Here is a 17,603-nt window from a genome sequence, read left to right as displayed (position 1 = left end):
CCACTGAAGCCAATCGAGGGCTGGCTCGTTGGTGTGTTAGCTGGGTTGTCCCACGGTCAGGTGAGGTGACTCAGGTCCTTACATCCTAACAAGTAATAATGAATCAAAGCTTAAGGGCATAACTGAAAAAAAGTGAGTCGAGCAAGAAAAACAGCTGGACTGAACGCCGAAATGCGATATTTAGTCCATCAGTAGAGAGTGAATAGAGAGCAGAGAGACCAACCGGACACGGCGCCAAAAGCTGATACAAGGTTGCGTTTTCATTCGCCACTCTTTAGTGAGAAAGTCGTCCTAGTGAAGAACGGCACTAATCACGCTTCACGCTCTCTGCACACACATACACGAGCGCATTCATGGATTCCTCTTCTTCTTCGTCGTTATCTTCATCGACTTCGTCTCTTCATCTCGCCATGGCTGCCTTTTTCGGAGCATCATTGATGGCCATTTCTGCTTTCTACATCCACAAGCGCAGTGTCGATAAGATTCTCGACCGCCTCATCCAACTCCGCAAGTTCCCTTCCGATGCCGTGCAGCGGTCGGAGGCGGAATATGATGTTGAAGACGAAGACGAACCAGACGATGAGGATATTGGTTTTGGTCGAGAGATTGATCCTCGTATGTGGGGACAGTGTCTCTCATCATCTTTGGATGATCGCAGACTGTACTGTAATAGAGTTTCCTGCTCCATGCCTAATGTAGTTTTGGCTAATCACTGGATGGATGAGGATTCGAAACTTGATCAGCCATTACCATTCCCTCAAGCTTCTTCCTTCGATAAACTCAACTTGATTCCTTCCGAGCTTCCGCACCTTCAGATTGCTGCAGGAGACGGTACATGTTCTTCGTTTTGAACTGTATATATAACGAGATTTTATTTTCTGATGGAACCCGAGGTTGGAGCGGGAGCCACGCCCAATACCGCTTTCTGTTGTTTGTCGTGAATTGTACTCAGAAGAAATAGAAAGAAAGAAAGAAGAATTAAAACGATACTAGTGAAAACTGCTCTTAAGTATAAAGTTTCTTTATCATTCTGTGTGTAGGAGTCGATGAGTGGCATTATTCAAAATATCAACAAGTATTGAACTTACAAAATTTATCGTATTCTTTGGATTTGTTTCTATTGTAACTGCAATAACTTGGTCTTACAAATGTTTGTACTCTTAGGGGAAAGTTAAAAGAAAAAACTTGTTATCTGATTTCTTTTTTTGTCTCAAAGGTAACTATTTCACTAGACAGAATGAAGATGTACATGGGATGATGTACACAGCTACACAGAAAGAGAGCTTACTGCCCCATCCTTGCCAGAAAGGTTAACGAGAAGAGATGTCACTGTACTAAAACAGCACTTCCCATGCCTCTTCTAGCTTAACTATCAGCTTCAGCATTTAGAACCCTAGGACTCCACTGCAAAACAGATGGGAAGGTACTCAATATATCTCTGGTCTGGTTAAGATGGTACTCTAGCATCCATGGACCTGAACTGGCTCTGTTAGTCCACATCATACTTTTATCTGATTCCCCTATAACAATTAGAGCAAATGGCTGAAAATGTTTAGCGATCCTGAGCCTAGGGAGCAGGGTGAAGATTTTGGCTTTCACAGTATCAACACCACCAGTGGTTGTTTGAGTTCTTGGAACATGTACATTTGGTTTTACAGCATCTGAACTCCACTCAAAGCTATGAAATGTAAAAGAATCTTTTATTTAAACTTGGTGATAGTAGCTGCACACAGGTGAAGAACCTTGTGTGCCCAGTGGATTTTCTATTTTAGGATGGATGATTCATTTCCAACGTAATATATACTATCTATCAGTAGTCGTTGTGCCATGTTCTGCACTGTTCTTTATATTCATGCAAATTCACATAAGCATGTTTGATTGCCTTGTCCCCTCCCTCCCTTCTACATTCTCTGAATTAACATTAAGTGTTGCTTTTCCATTTTCGGCTTGTGTAGGAAGCAACCAATCTTTTAGCCGTTCTGGTTCTAAAATGAGGTTGGCATCTCTGGGTAGGCCAACAACCCCAAGATCTCCGGGTGGCAATGCATTTGAAAGTGTAGAGGATTCTGATGAGGAAGGCACTGAGCTTCCATATGGAGAGGACAACCTTGTCAGCTATGACAATACAAGTTCTGCCCCAGTTGACACCAATGTCCATGTATGTGTAGCCTGATTTTGTATTTCAAAATTAAGACACTTATGTTAAGATGGTTCTTTTTTATCCTTTTTTTATGCTTTTTTGTCAGAAGTATTTTATTCATACAAACAGTTAACTTGTAAACTTAGCTAGTCAGTCACACAAGTGATTTCATGAATGAAAAAGGTTCTATAACCAAAGAATCCAATCACTCTTTGTTGTTCCAAACGGGCGTTTAGTTGCAATTTTGTACATACCACTTTTATAGGCGTATGAGTAACATACAGATGTGTGTTATTGCCACGACAATTTCCACATGAGAACACTAAAACAGTAATATTGTAATGTTCCTATAGGGTGCAGTTCCATTTTAAAAGAATATAAAGAACAAGAGAACCGACTCTCTTTCATTACATGATCATTCAGAATTATTGTTGTTTTGATAACTTTATTGTTACCTCTGCCATACAAAAAAGTAAATGAAAAAAATGATTCCTATTAGCTTTTGATGTTTAACAGGGTGCTGACCCAAACATCCAAGATTCATCAGTTTCACTTCAAGTAGAGAATGTTAATTCTTCTCAAGATCCAATGTGTGGAGAAACTGTAAGCAGTTTACTATCTGATGCAAAAGAGCCAGATGCAGCTGAAATGCTTATCGTGCAGAAGGATTCAGCATGCACTCTTGTACCTCTAAAAACTATTTCTCATGGTATTTCTACTTCTTAGCTTCATATCGTTCTTGGATGGGTAATTTTCTCAATATTCCCATATTTACTTCCATTTTCTAATTGTGCATAATATTTGCATGCTAGATGGTATTGTGGAAATTTCATTTACATTGCCTCTTTGTAGGTCTCAAATGAAATAATGCCTACCAACAAAATGCTAGTTTTTATTTATTTGAATTGTTCTCCATCATTTATGCATCCTCTATAACTCAAAAATGACCTTATAGTTTCTTAGTTTTGCATCTTTAAATGCTTAAAAGCTTGAAAAGTAATCACTTGGCACGTCTCCCCTTCCAACCACTATGTTGCCTATGTGGTTGTATCTAGAAATGAAACATTGAAGCTTTAGTGCTCAACTTTGTATATCAGCGTTCATAGCCAGAAATGCAGTCATCAGATTGGGATGAACATCAAAGAAAGAAAAGTATGAAACATAACACAATAGATTTAACTCTTTCTTTTACTTTGTAATTTGTTGCTTTATGCTTGTTATGAATTCTTCCACATCCTTACCCTTCTTTTCAGTTTCTTGTGTGGATTATGGATCATGTATTTCTACACTGTAGTTTTGCAAGTCATAAGTAGCAATCTCTCTCCCCCTCTCCCTCTCCCTCTCCCTTTTTTGTGGTTAAAATGGATGGAAGTTTTTCTTTTTTTTTTCCTGATTGGAGTTGATGTTCTCAGGTTTCTCATTGTTTCCTTTTTTTTGGTTATATATCCCAAACTAAAAGGGAAGATATAAGGTGAAGACCTTTTGGTATTTGAGAAATAAGTCTCAGTTGCATGAGGCTTAAGCCTAATATGGATTAAATGTGTATTTATCAAAAAAAAAAGGATTAAATGTGGGAAAAAATGTCCGCCTCTGTTGCCTTGGGGATGGGTAAGATGGCCATTGCCTCTGCTTTGGCAGATTCCACCTCTCCAATAGGATCACTAAAAGCCCGTTAACTGGATGATGTTTTATTGATTACTCATCTACTCCTGTTATATGCCAATTTGGTACATATAATTCTATGTTCATATTGACATTACTGAAGTAATTTTCTTTTTATGCAAAAAACTCCTGATATTAGAGGTACCAAATGGAGAAGAGGAAGAAGTGTGTGCAATGATTCGTGAATGTTTGTCTCTCCGGGAAAGATATGTTTATAGAGAATGTGTTGCTCCATGGATGAAGGAAACCATTGCAGAATCTTGTCCCCCTGGGATTCATAAGGATCCTTTTCATTTCGATCCTGTTGAGCCAACTGGGGTGAGCTTTCGTTCACTTTCTAATCACAATGATCTGGCTTGTATCTTCACTCCTGTCATGAGCTTAAGGATGTTGAATTTTCAAGATGTTAAATATTCATCTTTCGTACCTTATATTGTTTATTTCCATTTGTGACAATAGCACCATTTTAAGATGGAGGATGGGGTTGCACATGTTTATGCAAGCAAAGAGGGTAAGAATGAAACTTCCCTTGTTTTAGCAGTTACAGTTCAATGCCAGCAATAGTTATTACTGTCTGACTTTACTAATGAATACTTTGATCATTTTATTTAATTTTCCAAGTATTAATTGTTGTAGCTGCTTTGAATTTTCACTCAGCAACTGAAGAGCTTTACCCTGTTGCAAGTTCAACAACATTCTTCACTGATATGCATTACATACTTCGGATCATGTCTCTTGGAAACGTCCGCTCAATATGCTACCACCGGCTACGCTTTCTTGAGGAGGTAAACTTTTAAAATGATGATTTTAATTATTACCTTTTTTTTAAAAAAGTTTTTATGGATTTGGTTACTGTTATTAATCAAGAAAATAAGTATCACTTGTATCTGAATGACATGCAGAAATTTCGTCTGCATTTATTAATAAATGCAGATCGGGAATTTTTAGCACAGAAAGGTGCGCCTCATCGTGATTTCTACAATGTTAGAAAGGTAGACACACATGTTCATCATTCTGCATGTATGAATCAGAAACATCTTTTGCGATTCATAAAGTCCAAATTAAGAAAAGAGCCTGATGAGGTATTAGTATGTTTCTTTTTAGTCACTGTTTAATTATGGTGCAAGTTGTTTCCAAGTTTTTGCCTACTCTAGATGAATCAAGATAAAGGCATCCTGCTATTATGTTGTGTTAAAAAACTTGTCAGCCTTTTTCGTTTTGAATGACAGTTTGCTACACAGCATTATTGATTTCATCATGCAGGTTGTTATATTCCGGGATGGGAAATATCTTACCCTAAAGGAAGTCTTTGAAAGTTTGGATTTGACAGGGTACAAATATCCATTTCAGTTCCATTAAGCAATGCTCTTGTGAAAATTAGAAATTCTGTTTTAATACCTGCAATGTCACTGGCAGATATGACCTCAATGTTGATTTATTGGATGTACATGCTGATAAGAGCACATTTCATCGTTTTGACAAATTCAATCTGAAGTATAATCCCTGTGGGCAAAGCAGACTCAGAGAAATCTTCTTAAAGCAAGACAACCTTATTCAAGGTTTGATGCATGGATGGCTTTTCTGTGTGTATGATCAGTATGAATTAATTTTTAATACCTGATTTAAATCCATATAAACAAGATCAAGTAGTTGGATGTTTTCTCAAATGTTGTTTCCTTAACAAAGAGGTTACCAAAAAATGAGAAACCAAAGTACAATATTAAGAAACAATTAGTTTTCTCACCTTCTAATTGACTTTGTATTCTCTATCTCTTGGATCCCAAACGGAGTCTGAAGTGTTCTTTCCCATTCTATTTGTGATCTTTGCTGGGTTTCTAAAGACAGACATGAAGAACATTGGAAGATTAGTGAAATTGAATTTAATGAAGTTGATTCAACCACCTAGAAATATGCAATGAGTTTTTTTTTTTTTTTTTTCTTTGGATAAGTAAATATTCAGTAGGGTTCCTTTCCTATTCTTTGATATCTGCATCTCACTGGAAGGTTGTATCAATCCCTTCCATTTCATTTTGGGCATATTATACAATTGAGGCCAGAAATTCACTGATGTCCCTTAGATTGTGTGTAAATTTCCCCTGGTTTGCATGAAAGGGGACCTTTTGCGACATTTATGCACTTCATCTCAGGGAATTATCATCCTTTCTTTCAAGGAAATGGCAATAAAAACCTCCATGTTAATCTGCTATGAGTTTTATTGATCAAATGGCTTTCAACTGCTGCATTCAACAACAAAGGTACTTGTAATTTAATCCTCCAAAATTCTACACCTTAAGGAGGGAGTTGCTATCAACTCTAATTGAATATATAACAATGATTGAAGCTGAGTACACTTGGAGGATTTGATTGAACTTTTTTTATTAATAGCAAGATCAAGATGCTTTAAAACATTTGTGAGAAAAAAGAATACAAATAGATCTCCTCGCAAAAGGGGAGATCCTAAGACCAATAAAAAACACAATCTCACTCCTGTGGCCTCAAGCGGAAGGACTAGGGGCTCCAATATAACTCCCCATGCCTAACCCATCCCTAGCTTGGTGATTAGCTAATCTTTGGACCTACTTGAACAAGATATTCAGATACAAAGAGGGCCTATCTTCTGTAATAATGTGATGTAGAACCAAAGGGCCTTTACCTCAATCTCACAACTACCCTTCATCACTTGGAAGTCTCCCTCCAGTTGACCTTCTAATTGTAGTGCATCTAGAAATTTGTACTGTAATTCATATATTTATTTCTTGTGGAGCCTTATCTTAATTTTCACAATTCAGTGTCTATTAACTTTCTAGCCATCTAGTAATTTCTTCAATACACTCTGTAATATCCATTTACTGCAGTGCCCTGCTACTGAAATTTAGTTTAGTATGCAACTTCGTCAACATGAAATACATAATTAAGTTGTGTGTTATGTTTTCTATCTAAAATTTCAGGGCGTTTTTTGGCTGAAGTGACAAAGCAAGTCCTGTCTGATCTTGAAGCTAGCAAATACCAGGTATGCTCATTTTCTTGTGCATTTATTCTTATATCTTATACGCAATCTAGATATTCTCTTTGCATGTTCTTTTATACGCAAACCTTTTCATACGAAAAAAGGTCATTACCCAATGCTGGTCCAGACTATCGAGAGTATTGGGAGAAGTGGACTGGATACAGACCTAACTTCTGGCATTTTTTGCATGAAGTGGCTGCTCTCAAACTCAAGCCCCTCTTCTCATTCTTGTCAGCCCCAGATTTTATCATCTCACAAAGCAATGGTCCCTAAACTTTTTAATGTCTCATTTCTAAATAGACAAAATTTCTTGTGGCAGTTCATTTACCTTGTTTATACGAGGTGCAATACAATGACCAGATAAGCAGTTTTTGATGCCAAATGCCAGTCTTAAGACAGGCCAACCTTCTAGATACCAATCCATCCCTACCATGAATAAGACCTTACCAAGCCTATCCAGTTTGGGACAGGGTGTTCCTTTAACCCATCTCATTGCCATCTCCATTCAATCTAGACCCAGAAATGTGAGATATAGTTTTTGATGACTATGCAAAATGTTCAGCTTTGATACAAGTAGAAAAGTCATGGATTCCAATGAATGTAGGAGAATTATTTCTTTTGGGGTTGTGATTCAGTAATGGGAATTGGATATTCACATCATATATGCCGGTTTAGCTTCCTCTCACAAAGTTGATGTGAAAGCTATAGCTGTTAGAATGAATCTACCAGATCTTCCATGCCCTTAGGAGTTGTGGAAATTCTTCCTCTTGTCATGTATTCATTCAATGAGAAAGGAATTCTCCCCATCCATGGAAATCTCTATTTCCAAATATAGATTTCCTCTTTTTCTCAAGACTTTTCTATGTATAAACAAGGAATATAGAAATGGTCAATTGATCATGCAGATAAAGTTGCAACTTTTATTAGTTAAACTATTATTCATTAGATTAATCATGGTTTGGAACCCTTGGTACAGGCCAAGGCCAGGGAATCCTGGAGAGATCAATCAATGAAGTCGCTTCATCTATGGAAGAGCTATAGCTTCTGGAAAAACTAGTATATAATTTCTTAAAGCATTCCCTTTCTATTTCATTTTTTCTTTTTTTTTTTGGGGGGGGGGGTTGAGGTGGGAAATGACATTTCTCTTCCTGGTGTTAGCATTTGCATGCCTTCCAGTCTTACTCCTGTCTATTTTCCTTTACACATGGTATATGAATTGTAGTTGAACAAATTTCACAAACTGAATAACTTGAAAAGTTTACCAAACACTAGTCTCATTACGCTTGAAAATCACTTCATGGACTTCCAAGTTGAGTTATTTTTGACTTTTATTATCAATAGTTGTTATTCAATTGCTTGTATCCAAAGCTATTTATCTACCTAATTCTATCCATTCTTTAATTTTCAGATGGCAGAGTACAGGATCTCTATCTACGGAAGAAAACAAAGTGAATGGGACCAGATGGCAAGTTGGTTTACTAATAATGCAATTTACAGTGAAAATGCTGTTTGGTTAATTCAGGTAGTTTGCTGTTGATTGGAGAACCTCAGTATCTTATTGACAGCTTTCAGAACCCCTTGATTCCTAAATAGAAGCCACCTTTTTTTAGGCCTGCATGACAAATTTTCACTTGGGATTGGTGCTTATTTTGACATGTTACTGCTAGAGCTTTGATACATTGTTTTGGGGTATCTTTATTTCATAATCCATTTCTTCTTAATGTCAATGTCCACAGAAGTCAGAACCAGGACTGGTTTTATTTAGAGGTGATTGATTATGTGCTGGGGCAGGCTTTGCACCTCTGATAAGGTCTATAGCCTGGGACCAAGCCTGGCCCAGCCCAGGTTCTGGGCCTGAAACATAAGCCTGGGCCCAGGTCGGACCTGATTCTGGGCTTATAGTGTTGTTGGATTGAGTGTCTATTCTTGCTGTTAGATTGCTGTCAGCCTAGACTGCTGTCAGCATATTCTTTTCTTAAGTTTTATGTTTAGGGTGGGCCACCAGGGACCTACTTGTAATTTTCTTTTTTATATATTGTTAGATCATATTAATATAAAAGAGAAGCTGGGCGCCGCCAGCCTAACCTTTTGACTCTCACACCTCTTTCTCCCCCTTCTCTTCTCCTCTCTTCTCTCCTCTTTCTTCTCTCTCTCTCTATTCTTGTAAGACTATATGGTATCAGAGCACAAATCTGGGCAATAGGAGTTGTTTTTCTTCTGGATCGCATCTCTTCAACTCAGATTTCTGATCTTCTGAACAGTAAGGACAAGAAACCCTAATCATCTGATCAGAACTATTTATTCTCGTTTTTGTTTTGGGTTCTTTGTTGGTCGGAGCACCAAGGTAACCCTAGTAGGAGGAGGCCAATGCTGTGAAGCCTTTTTCTCTCCTTGTTGGCTGATGCTGTGAAGCCTTTTTGCACCTTTGTACAGGTGCAGTACAGGGGTGTGTGATCCCCTTTGTGACAGGTATGGGCTGTTACTGATTGGTGTGTGAAGTGTGTAGTCCAATAGTGACTATTTTTCAGTTCGTTTGACTGTTTAGTTGCTGCCAGTAGACCTTAGAAGTGTGACTGTGAGAGGTAGTCCTTGTGTGGGGACTGGTCTAGTTACCTGCAGCCCTTGTCTTTTGACTTGTGACCTGTTTTTTTGCCAATGGCAGAATGATGATTCTGCCTCATCTGGAGTTACATCAACCCGTAGTATGGCTGGTATGGGGGCTGAAGGTTTGATGTTCCCTATGCCAATCACCCCTTTAAATGGCCTGAACTACCTGGAGTGGGCTAAAGGTGTAAAACTCTATGTAACAGCAAGTGGAAAAGCTGGTTACATAAACGGAAGGGTGAAAGAACCTAAGAGTGGGACTGCTGAACATGATCGGTGGGACCAAGAAAACAGTATGGTGATGTCCTGGCTTCTTGCAGCCATGGAATCTGATGTGAAGAAGAACTTTATGTGGGCAGACACTATGAGTGAGATTTGGGAACAGGCCAAAACCACCTATTCTGAGCAAAGGCACTATAACAAGATCTACCAGCTACAAGCTGAATCCTCAACCTGTAAACAGGGGAATCGTACCTTATCAGCCTATTATTCAATCCTTACTTTAGTATGGAAGGAATTGGACTACTATCAGGCTATAGAATGAAAACATGATGATGATGCTAGAGCTTATAAGAAGTTGGTTTCTCAGCAGCGGGTTTTTGCCTTCTTGTTGGGACTAAACCCCGTATATGAACCACTTAGAGTTCAGACCTTAGGAAGTAAAGAGTTGCCTTCAGTCCAAGAAGTATATGCCCTTGTTCAGTTCGAGGAAAGTAGGCAGAGTGTGATGGTTACAACTGAGGGGGAGCAACAGATAGCATTAGTTGCAATGGGTGGTAATAATATGGGAAAGAAAAATGACTCCAAGAAAATTGATGATAAGGACAAGTTATTCTATACCCATTGCTAACGTTCAAGACATACACGTGATACATGCTGGGAGATCCATGGGAGGCCAAAGTGGGCTGTAAATAGGAATGGCAATGTGGTGGGGTGGGGACGGGGAGCCTCTCCCCATCCCCATCCCTGCTAATGGGGACAAAGTTATCCCCATCCCCGTCCCCATGGGGATCCCCATTCCCTGTGATATTTTATGTCAACCAAATTATTTTTTGTTTCTTTTTTTATTTTATTTAAAAAAATAAAAATAAAAATAAAATAATTAAAATTTACAATACTATTAGAAAAGATTCAAACATATTCAACCATATTTTTAAAAATATTAATATATAGATGTATGTGTACATATACATATATAACGTATGCATACATATATACATATATATTAGTGGGGATCCCACTGGGCGGGGATCGGGGTCCCCGCGGGGCAGGGAGTGCTCTCCCCGTCCCTGCTAATGGGGATGAAAATTTCCCCATCCCCGTCCCCGCAGGGTGAAAATCATCCCCATCCCTGCCCCAATCGAGGCGGATCCCCACGGGGACCAGGGAAATGGGGAAAATTGCCATCCCTAGCTGTAAAGAACCAAGAACAGGGTAAGGTATAGGGTCAGAAGAAGCCTAATACAACACAGAATGCATCAAATGTGGCAACCCAAGAAACTTAGTCTACTGGGGTGTCAATTGATACTACTCGGGAGCACTTCACTGGTTCTGACCCCAAGGAAGATATCATGAACTCCTTTGTAATTATTTAGAATCATATGGTTGGGCCTTGCGATAGATGGACAGTTTAACTACTGGTAACCCTTCTACTTCATTTGCGTCTACATCAGGTAATACAGCCTCTGCCTTCCATGTATCCATTGCCACTGATTCCCCCTGGATCATTGACTTAGGGGCCTCTAGTCACATGACTGGTAAGCCAAATCTATTCCAAGGATGGATCATTCTCCTCCATTACAGGCCAAGGATCAATATTCCTTCCTCATGGACTTAACTTGAAGAATGTTTTGCATGTTCCTTAGCTTCCCATTAATCTTCTGTCTATTAGTAGTATCAAACTCATTAAACTGCAACGTAACCTTTTTTTCTTGATTCATGTGTTTTCCAGGATCTAACTTCTGGGAGGACGATTGGTAGAGGAAGTTTAGTGGATGGTCTCTACACTTTCGACAACTTGAACTATCTAATTGGATTGTCTTCGAGCTAATCACATTAAGAGTGGTTGAAACACTTAGATCCGGATCAGTCCAGTAGGACTAGACCAGATTGGTTCAGTCAATGGCAAATTGACTTGGACCGACCCATATCAGGTTTGTGCACGGGTTTGGGACTGAACCAACTGGCCCAAAGCGGGTCAAGAGAAGTAAATCAAACCGCTTTAGATTCAGGTTGGGTTGTACAAATATGAGCCAGGCCGGACGATCCAAACCGGGCAAAGCAAGTGGGCGGATTTTGGGTCGGATCGGGCTGGGTCTGGACTGAGCCATCCCGCCCGTCACATTTTCGAATTCGGGTCGACTCGGATCGGCTTGCACTGGGCCGGGTCGAGTTCGGTCTGGGCTGACCGACCCAAATGACCCAAGTTGAGTTGGTTTGGACTCGGGTCAAGTTGATTTGGATTTATGTCGATTTGGGTGAAGTGTGTTGATTCGAGACAAAACTAATTTTAGTCAATAATTAATAGAAAATTAATGCATTAATTATAAATTATTTCATTCGAATGAAGAAAATAAAAAAAAAGGCTAAAGAATTAATGCTTTAGTGGTTAACCTAATGGTTACCCACATTTTTTTTGGAAGAGCAATTGTGAAGAATAGAGGTAGCCTTTTGTTGTTGGTTGAAGCTATGGAGTTCAATCCAGCGGCAACCCGGGGAAGAGAACTGGAGTTCGAAGCCAAAAAGTATTTGTTTGAAGCTTGTAGAAACAAGGGACAGGTGTGCCTGAAGATCAGGGAAGAGAAAAAACAACTATTTTTCTTTGCAGAGATGCAGTGATTTGGGTGAAGGGTTTTGTGGATGGAGTTATTTACAACAAGAAAGAAGTTGGATGGAAAGGTCAGTTGAATATGGAAAGGAAGAACTTTATAGCTGAACTAAGAAATAACAGAAAGGGGTGGTTTACAGTGATAACAGAATGTTTTGGGGAAGGTAATAGGAAGTTTGTGTGTATCCCAGAAGGAAATAGGAAGACAGGTTGGAAGTGTTTTGTAGAAAAGCTACAGAAATACTTGGTATTGATGGAGATAAATGAAAAGGTTCAGCAAAAGACTTTAACGGAGAAAGCAAAGTTGGGGGAGAGTGAGAGTTATATGGTAGGCAAGGGGTTAGTTGCTTGCTCTGTTAAATTAAGTAAGTTGGAGTTGGAAGTAGATAAACAGAAATGGAAGAACAGATTTGTGTTGATAGCTAGAAAAAAGATTAATGATTGGCAGCTCATTGCAGAGGAAATAGTGAATATTTTTAGCACTAAAAAAACTGTTCTTGTGGTGCCATTTAGTGAAAACAGAGCCATTCTCGACACAGGGGAGGCGAAGATAGAACTTTCTTCTATCGAAACTCAGGAAGGGTTGATCGTCATTGAAGAATGGTGTATGTCTTGTAATGAGTGAGATATTACAGTAGGTTATTTCAACATTAAGCTTGTTGGGGTGCCGTTCAACTTCTGGAATAAGTCGATAGTAGAGAAAATAGTCCACATGTTGGGTGGCTTGATGGAGGACTGCAGCTTCAGTGACATGACGGCGATCAAAGTAAGAATCCGTTGGATCAAGCTGGAGGAGGTGCCCTGCTTGGTGACTATCTTCTTGAAGGAACTATGTAGGAAGATTTGGGTACTGATGGAAGTGGAAGCGTCTTTGTGGAGGAGTCGTTCGAAGGTGATGTGGAGGAAGGAAGCACACGTGACAGAAGTTTAGTGGGAGGAGAAGGAAAGGAAGAGGGAGAACTTTTTTGGGAAGAGGAAGAGTTGGGTCCCAAGGAAGTATTGGGCGGCCACCTTGAAAGAGAAAAGAATTAAAAAAATATTAAGTTTAAAAGTCAGGTGGTCAGACCATCATATGCCGACGTGGCTAGGAGGTTGGGGCTGATGGGGGTCAGCAATAAAAGCATTATTGTTTAAATCGGGCCCAGGATTTTTGAGCCTCTGGGTCGAACTAGGTGGAGGGTGCATGTGACTCTTAATCTGAGCTGTCAATTAATGCACACGTGGCCTGTCAAAGATCCTTTGCGGAGGTGATAGCTGGAAGAGCGGGTAAAACGTCATTGAAGTTTAAACCCGCACCATTAGTTAAACCGATGGGTGAACCGAGCGAACCAAGGGCTTAGACCCGCGGGTCAGCCCAAAAGTTGGTGGATAGTAGCAGGGGTCTATCATCGTCTTGTTCGACCCCTGACGCTCGCCCCCTCGTCGTGATTTTGACGCAGAGTTGCAGAGCCGCTTCTAAAGCTCCTTGGGATGCCGGAAAAGGATGCGCCACCACATGGGTATGGATGTCGGTGCCAACGAACAATTCAACTCAACATCTCCCGATAAGCCCAATCTGAAATTTAATAGGCACGAGAGCGATGAATCCGGAGAGGAAAGTGATTAGGAAGACCTAAGACAAGAGAAGGTGTATTAGTCGGAGCTATAAGATAGTATCAGAAGTGTCGGCATTGCTAAAACGTGCATCTTGTGGGACGATGAATGCTGGGAACATAGTTGTTGTTTGAAGACCCCTCTACATACGCTAGCGTGGCTCCAAGAGAAGAATTCGATGATAGTCCTGCCCCAGTCTTAGTGGTGAACTCAGTTTCAGTCAGAAGGGAAGATGGAGAACTCCCAGGGGAGGCACACCGTCAAGATATTAATAAAGGAGTGTCGAATCTTGGTACTAACCTAGAAAAAGAAGCATAGGAGGAACAGAACATTGATGTTATATCAGAGTTGCTTGTCAAGGTTTCCGAAGTAGTGGGTATTAATAAAGGGAAGGAATCAGGCTTGCTGGCACAGGGAGTCCCTAACCCCCCTTATTCGTGTTTACCTTTTCAGCCTGTGAGTCCTTGTTTAGACCCCTCTAAACTATTTTCATGTGTTTGCGCAGGTACAACCAATGCCATTCCTCCTAGGAATCTCTCAATGAAAAGTGCCACAACCCAAGATTTTGAGAACCTACCAGACAATAACCTAGAACAAGAGAGAGCTAGAATTTGGTCTTTAATCCTAGAAAACCTATTTTACCCGACCCTAGTTTTGGAGAATAATGAAAATATAGTAAACCACCTTGTGTTTGCTTAGAGGCTGAATTAGGAGGAGAAAGAAGAGCCAGAAGGTAAGAGAAGAGTGAGAAGGAAGAATGGAAGAAGCAAGGTATACTTGAGGAAAAAAGGAAAGCAAAGAAGAAGAAAGCGAAGCGAGTTAGAGAAGCTTAAGTGTGGAATAACTTATGAAAAGAAGGAAGAGGGTAGCCTGAAAAGGAAAAGAGGGGAATATTATGCAACCATTGATAAGGGGTCATAAACAGGTCGAAATGAAGATAGTTAATTGGAATGTAAGAGGCCTAGGAAGTGCCAAAAAGAGGAGGATAATCAGGAATACTTTCAGAAAAGAAAGACCAGATATGATATTGATTCAAGAAACCAAAATTTTAGAGCCAAATAGAAGTTGGACAAGAAGCATTTGGGGAGCTAGGGGTCTAAGCTGGTTGTATGCCCTATCATGGGGAGCCTTAGGAGGGATTTTGACCATTTGGAGAAATGAGGAAATGGAATGTGTGGAGGAATTGATTAGTAGATATTCAGTCTCCTTAAAAATTAGAAGACTATTGGATGGAAGGGAATGGGTGGTAACAAATGTATATGGTCCTAACTCCTATAGAGATAGGGAGGCTTTTTGGGAGGAATTATGTGCTATTAGGGGAATCTGGGAGTCACCATGGTGTGTGGGAGGTGATTTCAATGTCATCAGATTTTTGGGAGAAACAAACAATCCGAACCAAGGAATCATTACCAGCATGAGGAAGCTTAATAACTTAACTGATTCCCTTGAATTGAGTGAACCTCCGATGCTAAGGGTGTACTATACTTGGTCAAATTTTCAATCCCCCAACCTGTTCCAAACTGGATTGATTTCTCATTACTCCCGATTGGGAAGAATTGTAGGGCTCAATAGTAGGGAAAGGGCTACCTAGGGTTACTTTAGACCATTGCCCCATTTCCATTGAGAAGGAAAGTCCAAGAGGAGGCCCTACTCCATTCAAGTTTGAAAATATGTGGTTTGAGGATCACTCATTTAAAACCAGATTGAAGGAGTGGTGGCAGGAACCTAGACCTTTGGGGAGTATGAAAATTGAAAGCTTTGCATGGAAATTAAAGAGGATAAAAGGGAAAATAAAAGAGTGGAATAAAGAGCATTTGGGGAGGGTAGAGGAAATAAAAGATAACATAGTGAGGAAGATTGAGGAGCTAGACAAGAAAGAGGCTATCAGAATGTTATCAGAAGAAGAGAGAGAGGATCGATGGAAAATCAAGCAAGGATTGGAAGAGATATTAAGAAATGAGGAAATATGTTGGAGACAGAAGTCAAAGTATCATTGGATTGCTGAAGGAGATGGTAACACTAAGTTTTTCCATGCAATTGCAAATGGAAGAAGAAAGAAAAACTTAATCTTTAGTGTTGAGGAGGGGGGGTCAGAAAGTAAGAGAAAGCTAGGAGATCACAAGGATCTTTGTAAACCATTTCAAGGAAATTCTCACAAGTTCAAGCAGGGTGACAACAGAGCTACCAAAAATGGAAGGGGATAGGATCTCAGAAGAGGCATTCCTTGTTTTTAGAAAGGAATTTTACTTTGGAAGAAATCAAGGATGCAATCTTCTCCATGGAAAGATCAAAAGCCCCCAGGCTGGATGGATTTTTGATGGCCTTCTATCAAGAATGCTGGGATTGGATGAAAACTTATATTCTGAAAGTGTTCAATGAATTCTTTCTCAAAGGAGAGGTGCCTTGGGGGGTGAATGCCACTTTTATCACTTTAATCCCGAAGAAGAGAGAAGCCAAAACCCTTAAAGATTATAGGGCAATTAGTCTTATTGGGAGTGTATATAAAATTATTGCAAAGGTTCTCTCAGAAAGAATCAAGAAAGTGCTACCATCGATCATCTCACCTTTCCAAGGTGCCTTTGTGGAAGGAAGGCAGATTGTGGATCAAATTCTAGTGGCCAATGAGTGTGTTGCAGAAAAAAGAAAGGGTAGAGGAAAAGGGTTGGTGTGTAAAGTGGACCTAGAGAAAGCCTATGATATGGTTAATTGGGAAGTTCTTCAAATGTTAAAGGTTGGGCTTTGGAACCAAATGGAGATCTTGGATTAGAGGATGCCTAAGTTATGTCCATTACTCAATTCTTCTTAATGGTGTAGCGAAGGGTTTCTTTCCGGCTGAGGTGTCAAGTAGAATGGTGGCGAATGCTGATTCCCAAGGACTGTTTAGAGGGTGGAGGATAGGTAGAAATCAAGTGGTTGTCACCCACCTCCACTTTGTAGATGATACAATATTCTTTTGTGAGGGTGGGAATGAGGAAGGAGTGGTAAACCTAAAATTACTATTGGATAACTTTGTGGGAGTGACAGGTTTAAGGATAAATTGGACTAAAACAGGCATTGTAGGGGTTAATCTGGAGGAAGGGGAACTCCATAGATTTGCAGAGATTTTGGGGTGCGAGATTAGAAGTTGGCCAATGAGCTACTTGGGGTAACCTTTAGGAGGCAATCCTAGGTCAGAAGGTTTTTGGAAGCTAGTCATTGAAAGATTTGCTAGGAAGCTAGCTCTATGGAAGAGGAATTATATCTCTCTAGGTGGAAGGATAACCTTGATTAGAGACACTTTGACAAACCTCCCTATTTATTTCCTTTCAACCTTTAGAATACCCTGTAGAGTAGTAAGGAATTTAGAGAAATGCATGAGAGATTTCTTATAGGACCTAGGAGAGGAGAGGAAGGTCCACTTGATTAATTGGGACCAAGTTAGCAAGCCCAAGGATCAAGGAGGTCTGGGATAGGAAATATTTCACTCAGGAACTCAGCTTTATTAAGAAAATGGTTGTGGAGATTCCCTTTTGAGAGAGACAGGTTGTGGCATAAAGTCATTGAGAGTACTCATGGTTTGGATGGAAATGGTTGGGATGCAAAAATTGCCCCTCATGTTTCTTTAGCTTCTCCTTGGAAAGCAATTTATGAAATTTAATTGACATTCCTTAATTCCATTCGACTTGATGTGGGCTAGGGTAATAAAGTTCGTTTATGGGAAGACCTTTGGGTGGGAGATAGTCCACTTAAGGACCTTTTTCCTGACCTCTACACTTTGTCAAATTTCAAAG

At 39.9% G+C, this 17,603-nt stretch overlaps 1 protein-coding gene across 4 annotated transcripts in view; it reads left to right on the top strand.

Annotated features, from left to right (window-relative positions):
* Window positions 1-134: 134 nt before the first annotated feature.
* Window positions 135-17,603, top strand: part of LOC104608057 (putative AMP deaminase) — a 43,795-nt gene continuing 26,326 nt past the window's right edge. For 2 of the 4 annotated variants that reach the window (XM_088903008.1, XM_088903007.1), the window contains exons 1-11: window positions 218-831; window positions 1,956-2,158; window positions 2,657-2,849; window positions 3,942-4,120; window positions 4,262-4,313; window positions 4,439-4,587; window positions 4,705-4,884; window positions 5,066-5,133; window positions 5,219-5,361; window positions 6,751-6,812; window positions 8,218-8,331. In XM_088903008.1, coding sequence (XP_088759134.1) covers window positions 354-831; window positions 1,956-2,158; window positions 2,657-2,849; window positions 3,942-4,120; window positions 4,262-4,313; window positions 4,439-4,587; window positions 4,705-4,884; window positions 5,066-5,133; window positions 5,219-5,361; window positions 6,751-6,812; window positions 8,218-8,331 — 1,821 coding nt within the window. In that variant the 5' untranslated portion in view covers window positions 218-353. Of the gene's footprint in view, window positions 832-1,283; window positions 1,424-1,955; window positions 2,159-2,656; window positions 2,850-3,941; window positions 4,121-4,261; window positions 4,314-4,438; window positions 4,588-4,704; window positions 4,885-5,065; window positions 5,134-5,218; window positions 5,362-6,750; window positions 6,813-8,217; window positions 8,332-17,603 lie in introns of those variants that run through there. The other 2 variants (XM_010273918.3, XM_088903009.1) reach the window with 2 other exon arrangements.

The sequence above is a fragment of the Nelumbo nucifera genome, chromosome 4, assembly GCF_055504915.1.
Source record: "Nelumbo nucifera cultivar China Antique chromosome 4, China Antique-T2T, whole genome shotgun sequence".
Lineage (NCBI taxonomy): Eukaryota > Viridiplantae > Streptophyta > Magnoliopsida > Proteales > Nelumbonaceae > Nelumbo > Nelumbo nucifera.
This window is presented reverse-complemented; position numbering and strand designations above follow the sequence as displayed.